The following is an 18,315-nucleotide window of genomic DNA, read 5'->3' as shown; positions in this document are numbered from 1 at the left end:
TCTACCTTCCGCATGCTTCATACCAGGTCATACCCTAGTCTTTATTCCCACAGCCATTTTATCGAAGGCCTTGATCCAACATGGCCAGATTGTGGCGCCGCTTGTACGTTAGATCACATGCTCTGGTAGTGCCTCTCATTACAGGGTCCTCAAGGCACGACTGAAGAGGAATGGAGCTCCATGCTCAGGAGCTCAGACCTTGTACATCAACTCAGGGCCGTCCAGAGGGTTCACGACGCGGCGGTGAGGCTCGGCCTATACCCGTCCTGACGTGGGAGCGGCCCGCTGCTTTACCCCCTTGAGCGGTAGCGTACCTCAGGACCTAATTAAAGTTATCTGTCTGTCTGTTAGTCACTGGCTGTCGCACTCTTCAACATTCATCGAGTTGTTGAACGGCGTGGCGGCCCCTAAGATTCCTATATTTCTGTTTCTGCGTAGACTTCCTGGCCACTCACCTACCTGCCCTCCCCACTGTTTGTTGTGGCGCTTATTTGACATCCCTGGCCCAGCACCCCTGTCCTTGATATATTTTTCCGTACGCAAATCAGCGTTCTGTAGGTATTTCTTTCTTGCCCCGTTTTTCGCCGTGTTTTCCTTCGTAATAGCGTGTACAAATTAGCCTAACAGCAAGCTCTTGTCAAGTTCATTAACAGGATGAAAGTCAGAGACAAAGCGAAAAAAAAAAAAAGGAAAGAAAAAGGTGCTGTAGGGGGTGCTTATTCTGCGTTTTCTAAGCAAGCAAGTCGCAATATTTTCGAAATGCTTTTCTTCCGCGCAGCGCAATCGACGATTCGGTCAAGTGCCAGAAATAAACTAGGGTGGTTGCTTGGGCTAGTTGGTAATTCATGATAAAAAATGACATACAGCGCGAAGGACAAGGACTGCGAGAGAGGACACAGCACAGTGTTTGTCGTCTCTCGCAGTCCTTGTCCTTCGCGCTGTACGTCATTTCTGCCAGAAATAAGAAGCTCTTCGACGACACGAAGGCCTAGTGGGGAGCAACAATGCCTCCAAGTTTTACGCCGCTCGTCCCATGTTTATGTGCGTGTGGAATGTTTACCGCTGATCCCCCCCCTAGCAGTTATGGTTAACACGATGTGGACTGAGGTGTAGAGGCGCGCCATGAGTGGGGCCGCAATGTTCGGTCCATGGGGGAGGGGATCGCGCCCATGACAACACCACCCTTCGGATCGCCATTAGCCCTCGCCTTGCCTTCGCATTGAAGCTTGCCCTTTGATCCATGTCGCTCTTTCGGAGCTCACCTTCTAAAACTTTCTGTTCCGTAGGAAAGGGGTAAATTGGGGGGGGGGTTGACACCCTACTTTAGGCTACGCTATGCGGACAGGATTGAACAATTTCTTTCTCTATGATTGAACTGTGCCTGGTTCAGAAAATGGAAGCAAGCAGTACCAGTAGTGGCTCTTCCTCCGTGGTCTAAAAAGAAGTAAAAATAGAACACCCCTGCCAACCACTGTTTTATTTGCCCAGGTCTAACGATCTTGATTGTCCTGTTCACGACCTACTATACAGTAGGTCGTGGTCCTGTTCTTGCCGACGCGTGCGGCATATCGCGCATATATTCCGCGGGCACATACCGTTTTTACTCGTGTTGGCTCTCGCGACACTTCTTTTCTTGAACAATAGGCGAGATACAGTAGCGACGACTCGGATTGTGTTGCGGTTTATGGGGCGGCTTACGTTTTCGAGCTCTTCGTGAACAAATCTACGATTCACTCGACTGTACTAGAATTACGGCAGTTCAAAATCTCCCGCGCGATCCACTAAAGTTATTACATGTGCTTTATATGGCAGCACTGTAAAAGTTTATAACCACTTACTTTAAACATGTTCTAGAGCACGATGCGGGAAAACAATTAACTTCATTCCACCGTTCTGGCATTTCGTGTTTGGTTTTATTGAATGAGAATCAGAGAACCTATCGTAATCGCTTGCGAGGATGCGATGGTGGTCGTGAACTCCACGTGAAAAAAAACCGAAGCTCGGCGCTTGTCGGTGCGAAACGTCATGGAGGGGAAAAAGACCAGCTGTGGTTGCTTGTATCAGAGACGCTGCTACCACCGTTTGAGCTGTCTTAGCGCGTCGAACGTATGCGATCACATGTGCTTGTGCATAGCGCGCAAGGTCCAAGGTCTCTGACAAGGAAGGAAGAGGCAGCGCCTGTGGAAACAACTTGCCAAAAACGTGATCTTGGCTTGACGCGCGCGCGGGAGCCGCGAACACAGTGCAAACAGCTGGTTTCAACCATTGCACCTTGAAGCGATCTGTCGTCGCCGGCTGTCACTGTTGTTTTGTATTTGCGCCACAGAATACCTGCGGACTGGCTCGCGTTCGCTTTCAGCAGTCGACAGCGCAGTGGAAACGTCGGCACCCGCATCTCCGAGACAGCTTGGCAGCTCAGCTGGTTAAACAGTTGAAAGTATTAATTGAGGAAACATGAGTTCGCTCATCAACCATGTGGTTTTATTTGTTAAGGACATGCTCTGGTTATACGTCCTGTCAGCCTATTACCTTCTCTGGGAGTGCCTGCTGCGGATAAAAAGTCAGCTCTCGCCGCCAGAGCAGATGTCATGTAAGTTAACGATGTGTATTGGTTTGCTTATGTGCATCCAAGCTGCCTAGACACACTTCTGCATCTGATGGCCGATACCATATATTTCAGATGGCTACATGATGAACAAAACTGTTGTAGTGACGGGAGGATCAGGAGGCATAGGGCACGAGACAATGCGAGCGCTTTTATCTCTGGGCGCTCGAGTTATTGATGGTAACAATTTTTTTCTAACCAAAGAGCAGGCGAAAACGAGCTTGTATTAGTAATGTTGCTCTAAATATATTAATATGTGTTGTTTGTTTTAGGAAGTCCAGACACCAACTTCGATAAGGAAGAGCGAAGGCGCTTGCTTTTGGATGGCCAACCTACGGCACAAGGTTTTACCAATCAATCTTATTTGTACTCTTGCACAAGTGCCCTTAGTTACTGCCTAACCAAAACTAAACATTGTTACAGTGGAGCTGTTGCATCTTGACCTGGCCTCAATGGCTTCTGTAAAGACATTTGCAGAAAATATACTTAAAAGAGAAAGCAAACTTGACCTCCTTATTTGCAATGGTAAGGTGACTTGAATCTCCTGATGACACAGAGTATTTGCACTCGTGTCGTCTTTTGTCAAGCTGGCGTGATGCTGATGCCATACCAGGAAACAGAAGATGGCTTCGAGTCGCACATTAGCATTAACTACCTTGGCCACTGTCTACTGACTGCCTTGCTGCTGCCTCTGCTGGTTGCTGCTGGTAACAAAGGACCAACAGCGAGAATTGTTAATGTATCTTCGTGTGCACATAAAGCTGCGAGCATAAACTTGGATGACCTCAACAGCAGGTGAGTGGCGATCTTTGGCCATACATGGCCCTTGCGCCATTAAACACCAAACATTCATTCAACAGCAGGTGAGCATTATCTAGAGAGTTTAACTGTGACAAAATTTGGTGATGGGGCCATTGGCAAATGCAAATAACTTTGCAGCCATTGTGAAAGAGGAATTAGCACTCAAGATACTGGCCACTGTATGCTGTTTCATAGGTTCGGCCCATTATGTTTCTCTCAGCCTGTTTCAAACCTACCCAAACTTTATGTTGGCTGCTTACTGATTCAATGCAGCCATCCACAATAACTCACTCAAACAGCATAACTTTTGTGTCATGATTTAAATGCATAGTGAACAATATTGCTGGTCTACTCTGCACCTTATTGTGCTTATATTGTCTTGCCAATATGCGCAACATGTGAAGCAAATATATTGGGACTGTTGCAAGGCAGCACAGACCTCAATGGAAGTTGAAACAGATATGAGATGCCCTATGCCCCAAGGCAGTTATTGAAGGGCATGCAGTTGAAAGTGGAGACAGCACAAGCATGTGGCTGTCATTTTCTGATGAATGTGCCATTGTAATAATTTTGTTTATGTAATGAATAACATATTTACTAGCTCAGCATCAAGCAGCTAGTCATATTGCCTTGTTTGCAAGCCAAATCAATTTAAGCCTACATTTAATGTGAAGCATGTTCCATAACGTCGTGATGGACTCTTCATTATCACCATCGCTCAAAGGAAGCCCTGTGGTGCTAAGGGCTGTAGTGAGGTAAGCGTTGCTAGTCATTCAGTTAGCTGAGCAGTACATTTACTTCAAGGCCAAGCATTACTGTACCCTTACATGTAGCCCAGGAAGCAACAATGCAAGGCAGCATTAAGCGATGAAGTTAAACCTTAAAATGTTATCAAGTATAGTTTTATGTTTGTAAATTTTACTCTGCCCTTCAAAATCTATGCACACTTTGTTTTTCAAAAATACTTGGCTGTGCCACTCACTCACATTTGTCAGTGCGTGTGCAACCGTTGTTTATCATTACATGTTGGTAAAGTAATACAGTTGTGCCCTAAGACAGCATTATGGGCCATGGGTGACATCATAATGTATGGAATTTTATTAACTTTGGCAGTTGCTGTCCTTTTTCATGCCCTTATATCTAGGTGCAGGAATGATTTTGTGTTTTGTCTTCATCAGGTGCACTTTTTGCATCATGTATTTAATTTGTAAGCTTAATAGCAGTAATAAAGAATTACTTAGCTGCTTGACAGTGGTGCATTATCAAGCATATTTAAGCTGTAGTGTGTAAAGAATGCTGTTGTACCAGTGCACAGTATAACTTACTGATACAATTAATAGCCTTTAAGTATGTATTGTTTGCTACTTTATTACAGTAATAGTTGTTATATGGCAAAGGATCAACCTATAAGTCAGTTTTTCATATCAGCTTAGCGTACATCACAAGCGAATATTATGCACAGAGAACAGATAACTGTCATTAAATGCAACAAAACTTTTGTGCCCAATACTCCGTGCAAGTGCAGCAAAAGTATTAATGAATGTTAATAAAATAATATTATTGTATTATATATATATTTATATTATAAAAGAAAATCAATGGGAAAGATAAGCAGAGTAAGCGAGTCACAAGAAAGAACTAGTACCCAAATGGACATAATTGCACTCTATAACAACAAATAGCTGGTATTGTGGTTATACATGTGCTGTCTCTTTATGTGATAGCGCAGGTGCCCATCTGTATTATCGCACCTGTTAATGTCATCAGTTTTTTTACTAGCCTTTCAGTTTTCACTGCTTACAGTTAGGAAACAAACTTATCGTTGGTTTTATTTTGGAAGGAAACAATGTTACATGAAGACAATCAAAGCATTAAAAGTAACTGCAATTTGGTGTCTCAATACTCTAAGGCAGATTTTCAAAGGACTAAAAGGCCCTCTGCAGTTTTTAACTGTCACATTCTCTGCATTCTCAGCAACAGTTTATTACTGAGCATCCACTGTTGATGATGCTGTTGGCCCATCGATTGATGACGTTTGAACATCTACAAGCAGCATGATTGGCTATGAGAGATGGCATAGTGGAGGCTTTCAGCTCAGTCTTGACCATTTCGGACTCATTAGCATGGAAGTTGGCCTGTATACTTTCGACAAAGCCTCCTCCTAGAGCATTACCTTAAAAGGCCCCTAAACCACTTTCAATATTTCGGACAAGTTTTAAATGAACACACGCACCATGTGATGATCACCTTTAGTAAACGTGGCAGCACTAAGTGTTGCGAGGAAGCCACAAATTCAAAAAACAATCCTGTACTCCTCTGCAGGCTTTTTAGTTCCCTCTTTCACAACTCGTGACGCCAGCAAAATCCTGCATGCGTCACTAAATTAACAGCTGTTAATTGGTCGGACGACAAAAGATAACAGCACCAACATGACAAGAGCTGACTGCATGTTTTGAGAAGAAAGGAAGGTCGCCAATTGTCCACTACTGATACTTCCAAAAAGCTTTCATTCAGTTAACATTGTGCAGAGGTCAGTTAGGATCAGAAATAGAGGAGTTTTCTTCTGGTGGGTTAAAGGGACCTATAGCTTTTTCTGCACTGCATGGAGTTGGTGAGGATAAAAGAGCACCTGTGAAGAGGGTAGCAAAGACAAGCAAGAAATCACAATGGCTGCTTAGGTGTTCATCAAACCCACATAACTTTGCTATTACAGCACCATTTTAAAAAATTCTTGCAGCTGTATGTTCATTGTAGGCTGGTATACAGCTACTGCTGCAAAACAAATTTTAGGGGCCTTTTAAGCCTGCATGAATGAGTGAAGAGTATACAAATTGTTGCTGTGTGGCTGTGTTACACTTCTATCCTCTGTTTTCCTGTGACAGAAAGATGTACTCCTGTTACCGTGGTTACACTCGGTCAAAGTTGGCACAGGTGCTGTTCACAATATCGCTTGGAAAGCGTTTGCAAGCCAAAGCTATTCCTGTGACTGTCAACTGCATCCATCCAGGAATTGTGAATACTCAACTTTACCAGAGGGTGTGGTGGGCCCCACTAGTTGCCAGCCTTGTTTTCAAGGTAAGCGTCATTTGTGTGTGTGTGTTTGCGTGTGTGTGTAAATGCAGTAAAACACATGGTCAGCTGAAAGTGCCGATAAATTCATGAATAAGTCCATACGCCCTCCATTTCACTTGTTTAATGTTCTCTTTTCTGGAGCATATGTCGTCATAGCTACCATCTGAGCAAAATGGCGACATTGGTTTCTTACACTTCAATCTCTATAAACATGTGCCTTTGAGGCTCTAAGTTCCATAGCTCAGAAAAAACAAAAACAGTGTATTAATAGAGTGCCTCAGAGCTTTTCTGTCACATGTCCTTTGCTCTAGATAAGTGCCTATGACCAATAATTCGGCGTTACTGAGCTACCACTACATGGCAAAATAAAATATTTATAACCACTCTGTGCCCGGACAAGTGCAGCTTACTAGTTTATGAAGATTTCAGCTTATTGAAAGTATGACAATGTTATGCATAAAGATTATGACAAAATTAATAAATTACACAAAATAAAAACAAAGCAGGACAACTATGTAATCGGGAAGTTCTTGTAATGCAACTCTTACAATTAATAATTTTGGCAATTGTTAATGTGTGCGGTTAAAGAGGCAGCCATAGAGAAATGCTAAATCAGTCAAGACTGGTAAAGTATTGCCAGAACTCTGACCTAACTTTGCATTAAGGGGTAGGTTACTAGAAGAAGAAAATAAAGACCAAGGTTCCATCTTTAATATCAGAACACTCCTCCCCAAAGAAAAAGTAGAAAAAAAAAATAAAGAAAACAGCACGAGCACATCAGTGTGGTGTCATGGATTTTAAAGTACCTTCTTATATTTCAGCCAGTGTGGCACAGTAAAAATTCTCAAAACTTCCTAAGTTCAGTTTTTGACACTTTTAGAATACCATGTAGCCCATATTTACCAATGAAAAATTGACTGGGCTCGAGCAGATGCTATTGAAAGTCATGACATCATGGCGACATGGTGTGGGAAATTCTCCCAATGCAGCTTCACCAGCAGTCTTTTATTCTAGTGTCTTTTCTGGCTTATCAAGCCTCTCAAGGTGGGAGTGGCTTTCTTGGTATTCTAAAAAGCTGAGTTGCTAATACAACTAATTTTTTTTTCACCTTGTCGTGTTACTTCTAACCTTTTCTACGCTGTTCAGTGGTTTGCGACGTGGTAGCTACTTTTATATATTCGTAACATGCACATGCCAAATAAAAGGTAGAAACTATTCTGCCTTTCAGGCAGAAACTTTCAGGCAGTGTTCGACGAGTCCCTTTTGCAGGGACATTGCAGTAGCAAACTTTGCTCACTTCATAAATTTGTCGGAGTAGCTTTGCTCAAAACATGGTCCAGATTGACGGCCCTTCACTAGCAGCAGGTGTTGGAGGGTTGTGTTGCACATCGATGAGCGGAATTCAGTCCTAGTTTTTCGCGTCGTGCTAAACATACTCTCACACTCTGCATAGCTATGCGGTATCACGAGCAAATCCAGCATCACCCTATAGCAACTCGGTGAAACATGTTTTCCGTCAGTGTTTTTCATTTTTCCAACTATAGACCACTGCACATCCTACCTTTCTTGATCCAGAATGTCCTCTGGAAGACTGTACGCCTGTAATGTGACAAACTCAGCTTCGAGAGCATCTAAAGCACCTTTAGCAGATTCATTGGAATCTCGGGACATCAGCTGAGGGAAACTCTGAATAAAGAAACGAAGACTCGAGAGCGATGCCTGTGAAATAAATTTCAGGTTGACCACCTCCACATTCTTCAGAGTTGCATCCACACCCATAATGCTTCGCCTCGTCGCATTTTGTAAAAATTTTCCGTAGAAGAGGCCTAACGTGGTCGCTGACACTAAGGGGTACGTTATGTTCGACGAGGAATCCCGTAAACGGGCACTCCACACGTATGACACTGTCGTCGCAGTTATTCTGCAGAAAGTAGAGTATGTTGTCTTGCTGCTCAGCGGTGCGAATATAGCTTTGATGCTTCGCCGTGGAAACGTGCAGTTTCAAGTCGCCTTTGCCACCGTGAGACACGCTGACGTCGCATCCACACGTTGTACAACATGCTAAATGTTTTTCTTTTCTTGATGTCAAAGAGCACGGAAATTAATAAGTGCAAGATCGCAAAAACTTCTGCAAGTACCTTTCCATGGGGCTTTGATAGCGCCATGGCATCAAGCACACGAGGATTCTAACTTTACACGGTGCACCACACACCCACGGCCTGGCCAACACTAATCATACACACAAGCAGCAACAATGCACCACGGAGGAAGGCATTATTGAGATGCAAGAGCTACATTGGCTCTGGCTACAGTCTGCTGTAGTTCTGGCTTTAGTCAGCTTACTAGGCGCCGTAGTCGACTGCTTAGTCGATGATACCGATGGTGCTAGTGCAGCCGTTGTTGGTTATGCCGACGATTACGATGTGGCTGTAGCTTCCGCGGTGCCGGTTTCGCAAAAACCATTATTGCGTGAACAGACCACTTTTCAGGAGATATCAGAGAGTGATTGTACAATCGGAAAGTTCAGTAAAAAATCGGGAGTCTCACGGGCGAATCGGGAGGGTTGGCAGGTATGTAAGTGATAATATTATTACAAAGTTTTTATTACATGCAGGTTTAGCAAGTGACCCCCTGTGGTGAACAAACTGAAACTTTTCACATAAAAATCCATCTGTTTGTACATAATGAAAATTTGCAGCTGGGCACAGATTATACAAATCTTACGTTTCTCATTTCTCTTATATTTTATGAACAGACACCAGAAGAGAGTGTTAAGACTGTACTGCATGCAGCACTTTCGAATGAGCTTGAAGGCATCAGTGGGTGCTACCTGGAGGAATGTGCACTGGCTCAGCCGCTCCCTGTGTGCAACGACCACTCCATCCAAGAGAGACTTTGGAACAAGACATGGGTGCTGCTCAGGCCATGGTTGAACGATCGTGCCAGCGTTGTGAACATCCTGCTGGCCTCCTGAGACTTCAGAAATCTAGGCACTGAACTGTGTACGGATGTGACAAACTGCAGGGCTGAGGTTTTTGTAGCCAAGAATAATTGAATTGCTCAGGCATAAGTAAAATATGACAGTTTATTCCTAATTTCGTATCACTTGTAATGGCAGCTAATGGAACATCTGCAAAGAAATAAAAAAGAAGATATAACATACATATCGCCATCAACCATTATTTTTACATAGACACAACTCTTTCACAAACACGGCTTTCTCTTGCTGTTTGATGGTGGAACTATGGCATTGGTGGAACTATGGCTTTGACTATGGCATTTGCCAATCATAGCAAATGAAGTATATTGCTCAAACAAAAGGAATTTTGTAAAATGTGCACATCTTCACATAGATGCATGCACCCGCCAGTTTAATGCACGAGAACTCGAAGAGCTATACTCCCTTTCATAATGCTGACGAACACAAAACTACCTATATTAGAGATATTTCTTCATGCTGCTGTTTAAAGTCAGCTACCCACACAGCACAGATAACACCTATCATTAGATTCAGGCATTAAATTTCTTTTACGTGCCTACCACATGTACTGCGATGCAACCATTATTCTTTTCCTACCGTTTATAGTTATACTAGCTCCCGTTTGGTCATTATCCTCATTGCCCTATTAGTTCGCAATGTGATCATGGACAATTTGTTGCATTGTACTTCCTCTTCAATGTCAAATCACTTCTGCATGCTCTGACTTGCATTAAGTGCATTGCTAGCTTTTCTGGATGCATGCTTTGCATATATATATTTTGGTAATTTGGTGACATAGCACCAGCTTCAGCATCCAAAATATCTAGGTTTGAATATTGGGTTGACCAGCAATGCAGCTCTTGCTTTTCTGTCTGGTCTTATGACCAGCTGAAGGCAAGACGGCTTTGCATGTACAGTCTTGTGCACTTCAGAACCTAATAATGACTGGTGATGTATTGTTGCTCCACAAGATTGCACAATAATCAACAAAATCAACACTGTGAAAAGTTGGCAAAACTGCAGGAGAGTTGCAAATTTAGCAAGGCGCCACAAAATGCGTAAGGCTCCATGAGAGGGCTTTCAAACCTTGTATTAAAAGACATCTCATGATGCATATGGTGCACTTTTGTCAAAGGGTCCTTCGAATGGTTTCTAAAACATATTGGTTCTGTTTTTGCAACTTCTGTGCCCACACATAGCCAAAAGAGAACCACACTAATGCTTACAGGTGAGTCTTGATCATAGTTGATGTCGTCTGCATCCAGCTCATCGTCCTCATCCTCGTTGCTGTCACTTTCGTCGTCCTCATTGTCATCATCTTCATCGTCATCCTCCTCTTCATCCTGCAACTTTTCGAGAACATAACTTAGGACACAAGAACACTTAGCGTAAAGATGTCGCAGTTTAAATGTCTAAATCCTTACGACAAGCACTTCGTGGGCCACCTGGATTCTCTGTTGTAAAGGTTAACAGCGAATATAAGTCAGCTGCATTTCCAAGGCACCAAACCTTTCGTACATGTATGGAAATGAGAATTCTTCGCTGGCTTGTCTGCGTTTGTTTATTCTGCAGGGGGCAAAGTTTGCGACACTAGTACACTTTGGACGTAGTACATTTGACCACTGCAGCTGTTCGGTTCGCCTGCAAAATTAGACGACGTCGGCTGGCGTTAAACGCGGCGAAGGCGTGAACCATTCACTATTTTGACGTATCGCTGCGTCTCATCGAATATCAAGCACAAGCACTAACTGGCGAATGAGAATGTAAATTCCTGTAGGGATCGATCACGCGTTTAGGTTCACCTGACATGTTTAAAGAAAACGATATCATCGATGTGCAAACAAGCCAGCGACATAGGAAATAAAGCATTCTATATTGCTTGCTTACTATGACCACGACCGTTTGAGAAGCAAGCACATGTGTGATTTAGTGTGTGCCACAATCAGCGGAGCTTACTTCTGCTGCTGTCTTCCCGATCGGAATAAGGTCGCTGTGCCTCTGCGCAATGCTGGTGAGCTGAAATGATATACACAACCTACATGTAGCACAAGAACAAACGAACAAAGCAACATTGCAACCTGTGAAACGTACCGCGCTCTGGTGTTCTTTTTCTAGTTGGGTTAACTCGGATTCATCATCACACGGACGGTCAATGTTGAACCAAGGCTGATCAGCTATTCTTGGCTGTAGAGATGGAAATTCAGGCGCCTCCATTAATTCCAATTAGCATTTCAAAACTCCTTCATGCGAAACATAACGCCCGCAAGATATCAAATCGAACCACCGCCAGCATAAATATAGCGTAAACAAAACTGCCCCGACGATCGAACTGGCCTAGGCTTGTGTTGGATGTTGTTGGACGATGTGTCGATGTCGATTTGGCTTTTGCCTTTAAGTCGGATCGGTCATGCGCGGAGAGTGCGGTTAGTGCGGTGTAGCCACTACATGCATGTAAATTCACAGTCAAAGGAACCTACGCATACAAAAAAAGTGGAAAAAAGCCAAGGAGGTTATAAAGCATATAACCTACTTGAAAAAAAAGAAAAGCACGGACAATGCCGATGCCGCTACAGTTTCTGGTAAATGTTTAAAGCAAACGTCACCTGTGACTCAGTAGTTTCACTGTAACCAAGATTTGCATTTAGTGTCTTTGTGCTCTCCGTTATACAGCGACTGTATGTTTATGAGAACTGCTAATATCTTCAAGCAATGAACCCTGCGTGCAAGAAGTCATCAGTTATGTTTACCGTACCACCAGTCATTGGCGCAGCCAAAGGGGGGGGGGGGGGGGATAGTTGGGGTGTCGAATCCTCCCCTCCCCCGAAATTTTCTGACGAAACCCTCCCGCCCTCCTTTCCCACGGAACGGAAAGTTTCAGGAGGTGGGCTCCGAAAGAGCGACATGGTTTATTTATTTATTTATTTATTTACCCACAGCGCCACAGTGGCATTATAGTGGGGGGGTTGTACAAAAGAAAAAAAATATTACAAGGGCAGTCACAATGACAATGCAAACACTTCATTGTCAGTAATATTAACAAGAAATGAAGATAAAGCATTCCATTCTCGAACAGTGTGAGGAAAAAACGACATCTTGAACATATCGGTTCTTGACCTGAATTCACGCACTTTATGATTATGATCAACCCGCTCGGATCTATAGTGTGGATGAAAAATGTACTTCTCCCTAGGAATAGCAATCTTATCGTAATATATGTTATGAAAAAATTTAAGCCTTAGCTTTCTTCTTCTTACTTCAAGGGGTTCCCATTCTAATTCCTGTTTTATGCCAGACACACTAATGTATCTACTATAATTCCCAGAAACATAGCGGGCCGCTAAGTTCTGGATTCTTTCTAATTTTTGTCTGTCAGTCTTTGTCGGTGGGTCCCATACAGTACAAGCATATTCCAACGAGGACCTAATATACGTTTTAAATAGTAAATCCCTTGAGTCTTGCGGAAACATTCTCGTGTTACGGCGCAAAAAACCCAACATGTTGCAAGCTTTCCCAGCAACATAATCAACATGTCGATGCCAACATAGTTTTGAGGTGATGTACACACCTAAATACTTATATTCGAGAACAGTTTCCAATAAGTGGCCGTTTATGTTATAGACGTAATTAGGTACATTCTTTTTCCTCGTGAAACACATGTGCACTGTTTTTTGCAAATTTATATTTATGTGCCACTGTTCGCACCACCGGTGCAATGTATTTAGGTCTTCCTGCAAAGCAAGCGAATCCTGGGAATTTTTCACTTCTCTGTAGACTACACAGTCATCATCGAAGAGTCGCATGTGGGAAGTAATATTCTCTGATATGTCATTAATGAACACAAGAAAAAGCAACGGTCCCAAAACTGACCCCTGTGGGACGCCCGACGTGACGGAAGTTGCATTTGATTTGGCTCCGTTTATTGTGACATACTGACACCTTAAACTTAAATATTCCCTAATCCATTCAACAACCTTCTCATTCACATTTAAACAGCACAACTTGTGGACTAAGAGACCATGATCTACTACGTCAAAAGCCTTTTTAAAATCAATGAATATGCAGTCAATGATGCTACAACGATCCATGGCTTCACATACCTCATGAACAAACTCGGTTAGTTGTGTAACACAGGATGTCCCTTGCCGGAAGCCTTGCTGATTTGGATTTAATAAGGGATTGAGATATGATTCATTATGTTCGTATATAGGATGTGCTCTAGAGTTTTACAGACATTACTTATTAAGGATATAGGACGGTAATTGGAGACCAATTCCCGAGGCCCGGTCTTGGAAATGGGAAATTGCCAAGAGGGAGGAGGGGTTTTTAAGTTGATCCAGTTTGCCCACAACCGCTCTCGTGTCTATAGTAGTAGCATTTCCTTGCCTTCTGATGTCACCTTTTCCCTATTGTGGGCGAGATCCAACACTGGAAAAGCTGGCGCCACCGTCGGCGTGACGTAGCATGAGGGATCACGTGGACTCAGCGGGCGCGTCAGCTGCTTCGGAAGCCGGAAACGTCGAAGCGAGCTGAAAACAAAGTTTAACGTCCCACCTGCGCTGCAGTTCTGATTAAGTGGTGACGCTTTCCCGCCTTGGGTGTCTGCTTGACAACATTTGAAAACACTATAATAGGTAGTGACTGCCTTTGTAGGCGTGCAGCATGGTAGGCTACTGCTCGGTGCTGCAGCGCCGGACGTACGCAACGGAGCCCGGTGTCAGCCTTATTCGCACGTAGCAGCAGCATAACAAGCTGCGTGAAACTTGGCTCGCGAAACTTAGAACCGGCAAACAGCCATCAGTCACAACTCGGGTATGCAGCGAGCACAGACGCGACGAAGATTTCTGCTACGGCGCCGAGTCTTCGCCGAGCCCGCTGCCCGGCTAATGTCATGACGGTTTGGTCTATAAACTTGTTGATGCTAGATACTAGCAAGTTCACTGCAATGGAAAGGGAGCTGTAAGAAGCACATTAAAGAAAGGCATGGCATATATGGTCATGTTTGTGTTACGAATTAATGCACTGGATTACGAAAAAGAAGCAGTGGGAAATCGCACGCTGAGAAGACCGATAAACGTACAGTGCGACGCAACTTGAGAAATAATATTGAAACGTCCAAGAATTTAGCAGAAAAAAAATCTCAGTGCCCTTCCACTCTGTGAAGAAGGATGACCAGCGAAGTTGTGTATGTGGGCCCCTTAATGGCGAACTGCACCTCCGCCGCGGGTCGACCGGGCATTGCACTATCTTCGGTATCGGCCCATGTATGGGGAGTGCTTAACGCCTGCCTCACCTCCGTCGCGAGTCGGCTCTGCATTGCACTATCTCTGGGATCGGCCCACGTATGTGGAGTTTCTCTGCTTACAACGACATGAAAATTTCCTTGGATGGTAGAGGTATACAGCTTCGCTGTAAAATTGAATCGTCGCGACGACATCACAGTCGCTGTAGGCGTCGAGGTCGCTATAACGAAATTATTTTAGAACAGTTATGATAGCGTCGGTGCAACAATGGTTGCTTGTGTAGCTCATATTCGGCGGCCTAAAGCTCACGGCATGGTGCAAGAACGTGCACGCAGCCGAAGCGAAACATTGTGCGCGGACATGCATTCAGACGCGCAGTCAGTCGCTGCGAACGCATGCTATTGCTACATTGAAGCTTCATTCTGTTGTGCTGCATTTGGTTCTACAGACACTATTAAGAACATATTTCACACAGTTTGCTCTCAGCATTTACCTACCTTTCACGCAAGAAGCTGATTCAGGAGACTCCATCGCAGCGACCGCGCACAGTGGCGTTCACTGTACGTATTCGGTAAAGTCTGTAAACAATTCTGTGCTTTTAGTTTGCCCAAGAGTATTATTTCGACAGTAAAAAACTTCCTTCGTTTTGAGAGTACTTACAGAAATGTCCAGGTGGGCTGCTGCATGGTGTTTTTATTGAGCGCCGTAAGCCAAACCTGTGAGGAGCGCGCCACGTGATCCCTCATACTACGCAAGGAAGGCGCTTCCGACAGATGGCAACTCTGTAAGCCCTCGCCCCCAATACCCTCGTCTCCCCCCATTGCATGGGAACTGCGAGCGAAGAGTGGCAAAGCATGTTAATCACTCGTTTTGCGACTGCGTCGGTCCTACCCATTCTCTGCCTCCTCTCCCCACTCTACCATTCTATCTAGCTTCCTTCTGGACTTGGGTATAGTAGAAAGGTAAGCGCTGCAATTTCCGCAGGGGTTTTGCAGGGGTTACGGATAATTACAACTGTCAAGAGGCTAATGTGGAGGTCAATGTCCAGCGAGCTCCAGAGGGCATTGTGCTAATTCGATGCAGTGCAAAGGTCCAAATGAGTTTCTCGCGTCTTTATTCCTCTTTGCCACACTCCTGCCGACACCAGCAAACTTTCGAGAGGAAAGAAAAAAAGCTTTGCTTGAAAAGAACGCTGATTGGTGCACTGGAGTGCTGGACCAGGGAAGCCAAGAAACCGCCACAATAGGTGGGAGGGCAGCTGGGAGAATTAGCCTTGAAGCCCACACAAAAACAGAAATATAGGAATGTTAGCGGCCGCCGCACCGTTTGACAAACCGCTGAATGTTGAAGAGTGTGACAGTGAGTAATGGAAAATAATGTTAAGGGGAGTAGAGCGATGGATACGAGGAGTAGGGGACGCGCATAAAAGGGGCTAAGAATGAAGTTAGCAGATAATTCGGGCATAGGGAGGTATCCTCACTGCCTGATCGCTCAACACCAGACAGCCATGGCTAGTCACCTAGTTGAGGCTCACCCACCACATGGTAACATGTGCTGCTTGCTGCGGAGAGCCCATCCCAACTAAACGTCTCGGCAATTTTCAGAATAGACGGGTGTCACGAGACACGATGCTTTCAAATCTCTCGAAGCTACTGGGCCTTATTTTATTGCGAACAATGGATGCCGTAATTTTCACAAAGGCTTCTAAAGAGGAAACAGCCCTGCTTTGGACTGTCTACCTCATCAGTTCCCGAGTGTAACCAAATAATAATATGCGTCGCGGGATCACTACGGTACCATGATTGCAAGTTACTTCCAAACATCTCTTCAAAGTCGAAGAGCAGGTCACCAAAAATGAGTGAAACTTGCTTCATATTATACTATTGAAGTTCGACCACAAAACTTCGTTCCTTTATTTTTAAATCTGGAATAATATAGAATGCCCACAACGCCGAAAGCGCGATTGAGTGATAGGAAACTTGCAAAATAGTGCCTGCCCTCTTTAGTACATAGCCGTGGACGTACCACTCACTAGAAGGTCTGGCTGGAAAACAACATTGATCTCCACTGTTACCTGGGCTGCAACAAGTCTGGCCTGCAAATGAGACGACACACGATAGTGCTGTGTCTGGTTTTATGGCCCTGTTTTTAACACTGTTCGTTTTTCCAAGTCATGTACCAGCTAGGTCATAGACATACATCATACAAATGCATCAATTCGTAAACGAAATTAATTTTTTTATTATTGTCATTTTTAAAGATAGCATAGCGATGATAGCATAATTTGATGCGAAGTGGCTGCATAACGGGCATCCTGGTTGTTAAAGCATTCTTGTCCGGGGAGTTTGCGTGGTGTACAACCTCCACATACAGGGTGTTTCAGCTAACTTTAGCAAGAGTTTAAATATATGCCGATACACTCTAAGACGATATGACCAAATGCATGTTGCTCAGTTTTATATGTAGTGTGTCACGCTATTTTTGTATTTTGCTTAATTAGATAATTCATCATCAGCCTATTTTATGTCCACTGCAGGACGAAGGCCTCTCCCTGCGATCTCCAATTACCCTTGTCCTGCACCAACCGATTCCAACTAATGCCCATGAATTTCCTAATTTCATCGCCCCACTTAGTCTTCTGCCGTCTTCGACTGCGCTTCCCTTTTTTAACCTTAATTGAATGGTTATCTAACCTGCGCACACATGACCTACACAGCTTCATTTTTTTCTCCTAATCTCAATTAGAATAATGGCTCTACCCGTTTGCTCTTTGATCCAAACCGCTCTCTTTCTGTCTCTTAACGTTATGCCTAGCATTCTTCGTTCTATAGCTCTTTGCGCGGTCCTTAACTTCTTGTGAAGATTCTTTTGTCAGTCTCCAAGTCTCCGCCCCATATGTAAGCACCGATAATATGCACTGAGTGTACACTTTCCTTTTCAAGGATAATGATAAGCTTCCAGTCAGGAGCTGACAATGTCTGCCATATGCGCTCCAACCCATTTTTATTCTTCTGTGAATTTCTTTCTCATGATCAGGGTTCCCTGTGATTAATTGACCCAGGTAAACATACTCCTTCACATACTCTAGAGGCTGACTGGCGATCCTGAACTCTTGTTTTCTTGCCCGGCTATAGATAATTATCTTTGTTTTCTGCGTATTAATCAAGATCATAGGTCCTCAATCATGTTTTGTAACTCATATGCAGTGTTGCTGAATAGAACAATGTCATCTGCAAACCGAAGGTCGCTGAGATATTCGCCGTCAATCCTTACTCTAAGCCTTCCCAGTTTAATACGTAGCTTGAATACTTCTTCCAAGCACACAGTGTTGGAGAGATTGCGTCTCCTTATCGGACCCCTTTCTTTATAGGTATCTTCCTACTTGTGTAGAATTAAGATAGCTGTGGAATCTGTAGATATTTTCCAAGATATTTATGTGAGCGGTCTGTGCTCCTTGATTACATAATGCCTCCATGACTGCTGGTATCTCTACTGCTGAAATCAAATGTCTTTTCATAATCTATGAAAGCCATATAGAGAGGCTGATTGTACTCTGTGGATTTCTCAATTATCTAATTAATGACATGGATGTGATCCATTGTAGAGTATTCCTTCCT

General features: G+C 43.8%; 2 protein-coding genes across 5 annotated transcripts; one reads left to right on the top strand and one right to left on the bottom strand.

Annotated features, from left to right (window-relative positions):
• The first annotated feature begins 1,927 nt into the window (after window positions 1-1,927).
• LOC126537192 (polyprenol dehydrogenase-like) lies at window positions 1,928-9,640 on the top strand. Of its 2 annotated transcripts, none has more exons than XM_055073795.2 (7): window positions 1,928-2,590; window positions 2,681-2,785; window positions 2,878-2,949; window positions 3,029-3,130; window positions 3,193-3,400; window positions 6,289-6,481; window positions 8,054-8,190. In XM_055073795.2, the coding sequence occupies exons 1-7, from the start codon at window positions 2,455-2,457 to the stop codon at window positions 8,081-8,083; spliced, it is 846 nt and encodes a 281-aa protein (XP_054929770.1). In that variant the 5' UTR covers window positions 1,928-2,454; the 3' UTR covers window positions 8,084-8,190. The 2 variants fall into 2 exon arrangements, with proteins under 2 accessions (XP_054929770.1, XP_050040336.1); XM_050184379.3 differs by lacking the exon at window positions 8,054-8,190 and adding an exon at window positions 9,234-9,640 and having other exon boundaries at window positions 1,929-2,590.
• Window positions 9,546-11,807, bottom strand: LOC126537194 (anaphase-promoting complex subunit 15B-like). 3 transcript variants are annotated; one of them, XM_050184381.3, is made up of 5 exons: window positions 11,550-11,807; window positions 11,415-11,474; window positions 10,883-10,912; window positions 10,685-10,807; window positions 9,546-9,608 (listed from the first exon to the last, which is right to left on the bottom strand). In XM_050184381.3, exons 1-5 carry the CDS (start codon window positions 11,670-11,672, stop codon window positions 9,597-9,599), a joined length of 348 nt encoding a protein of 115 aa, XP_050040338.1. In that variant the 5' UTR covers window positions 11,673-11,807; the 3' UTR covers window positions 9,546-9,596. The 3 variants fall into 3 exon arrangements, with proteins under 3 accessions (XP_050040338.1, XP_050040340.1, XP_050040341.1); XM_050184383.3 differs by lacking the exon at window positions 10,883-10,912 and having other exon boundaries at window positions 11,550-11,806; XM_050184384.3 differs by lacking the exon at window positions 10,883-10,912 and having other exon boundaries at window positions 10,685-10,801; window positions 11,550-11,806.
• Between the last annotated feature and the right edge of the window lie 6,508 nt (window positions 11,808-18,315).

The sequence above is a fragment of the Dermacentor andersoni genome, chromosome 4 (assembly GCF_023375885.2).
Source record: "Dermacentor andersoni chromosome 4, qqDerAnde1_hic_scaffold, whole genome shotgun sequence".
Classification (NCBI taxonomy): Eukaryota; Metazoa; Arthropoda; class Arachnida; order Ixodida; family Ixodidae; genus Dermacentor; species Dermacentor andersoni.
The sequence above is the reverse complement of the archived record's forward strand: the minus strand, read 5'-3'. Positions and strand labels throughout refer to the sequence as shown.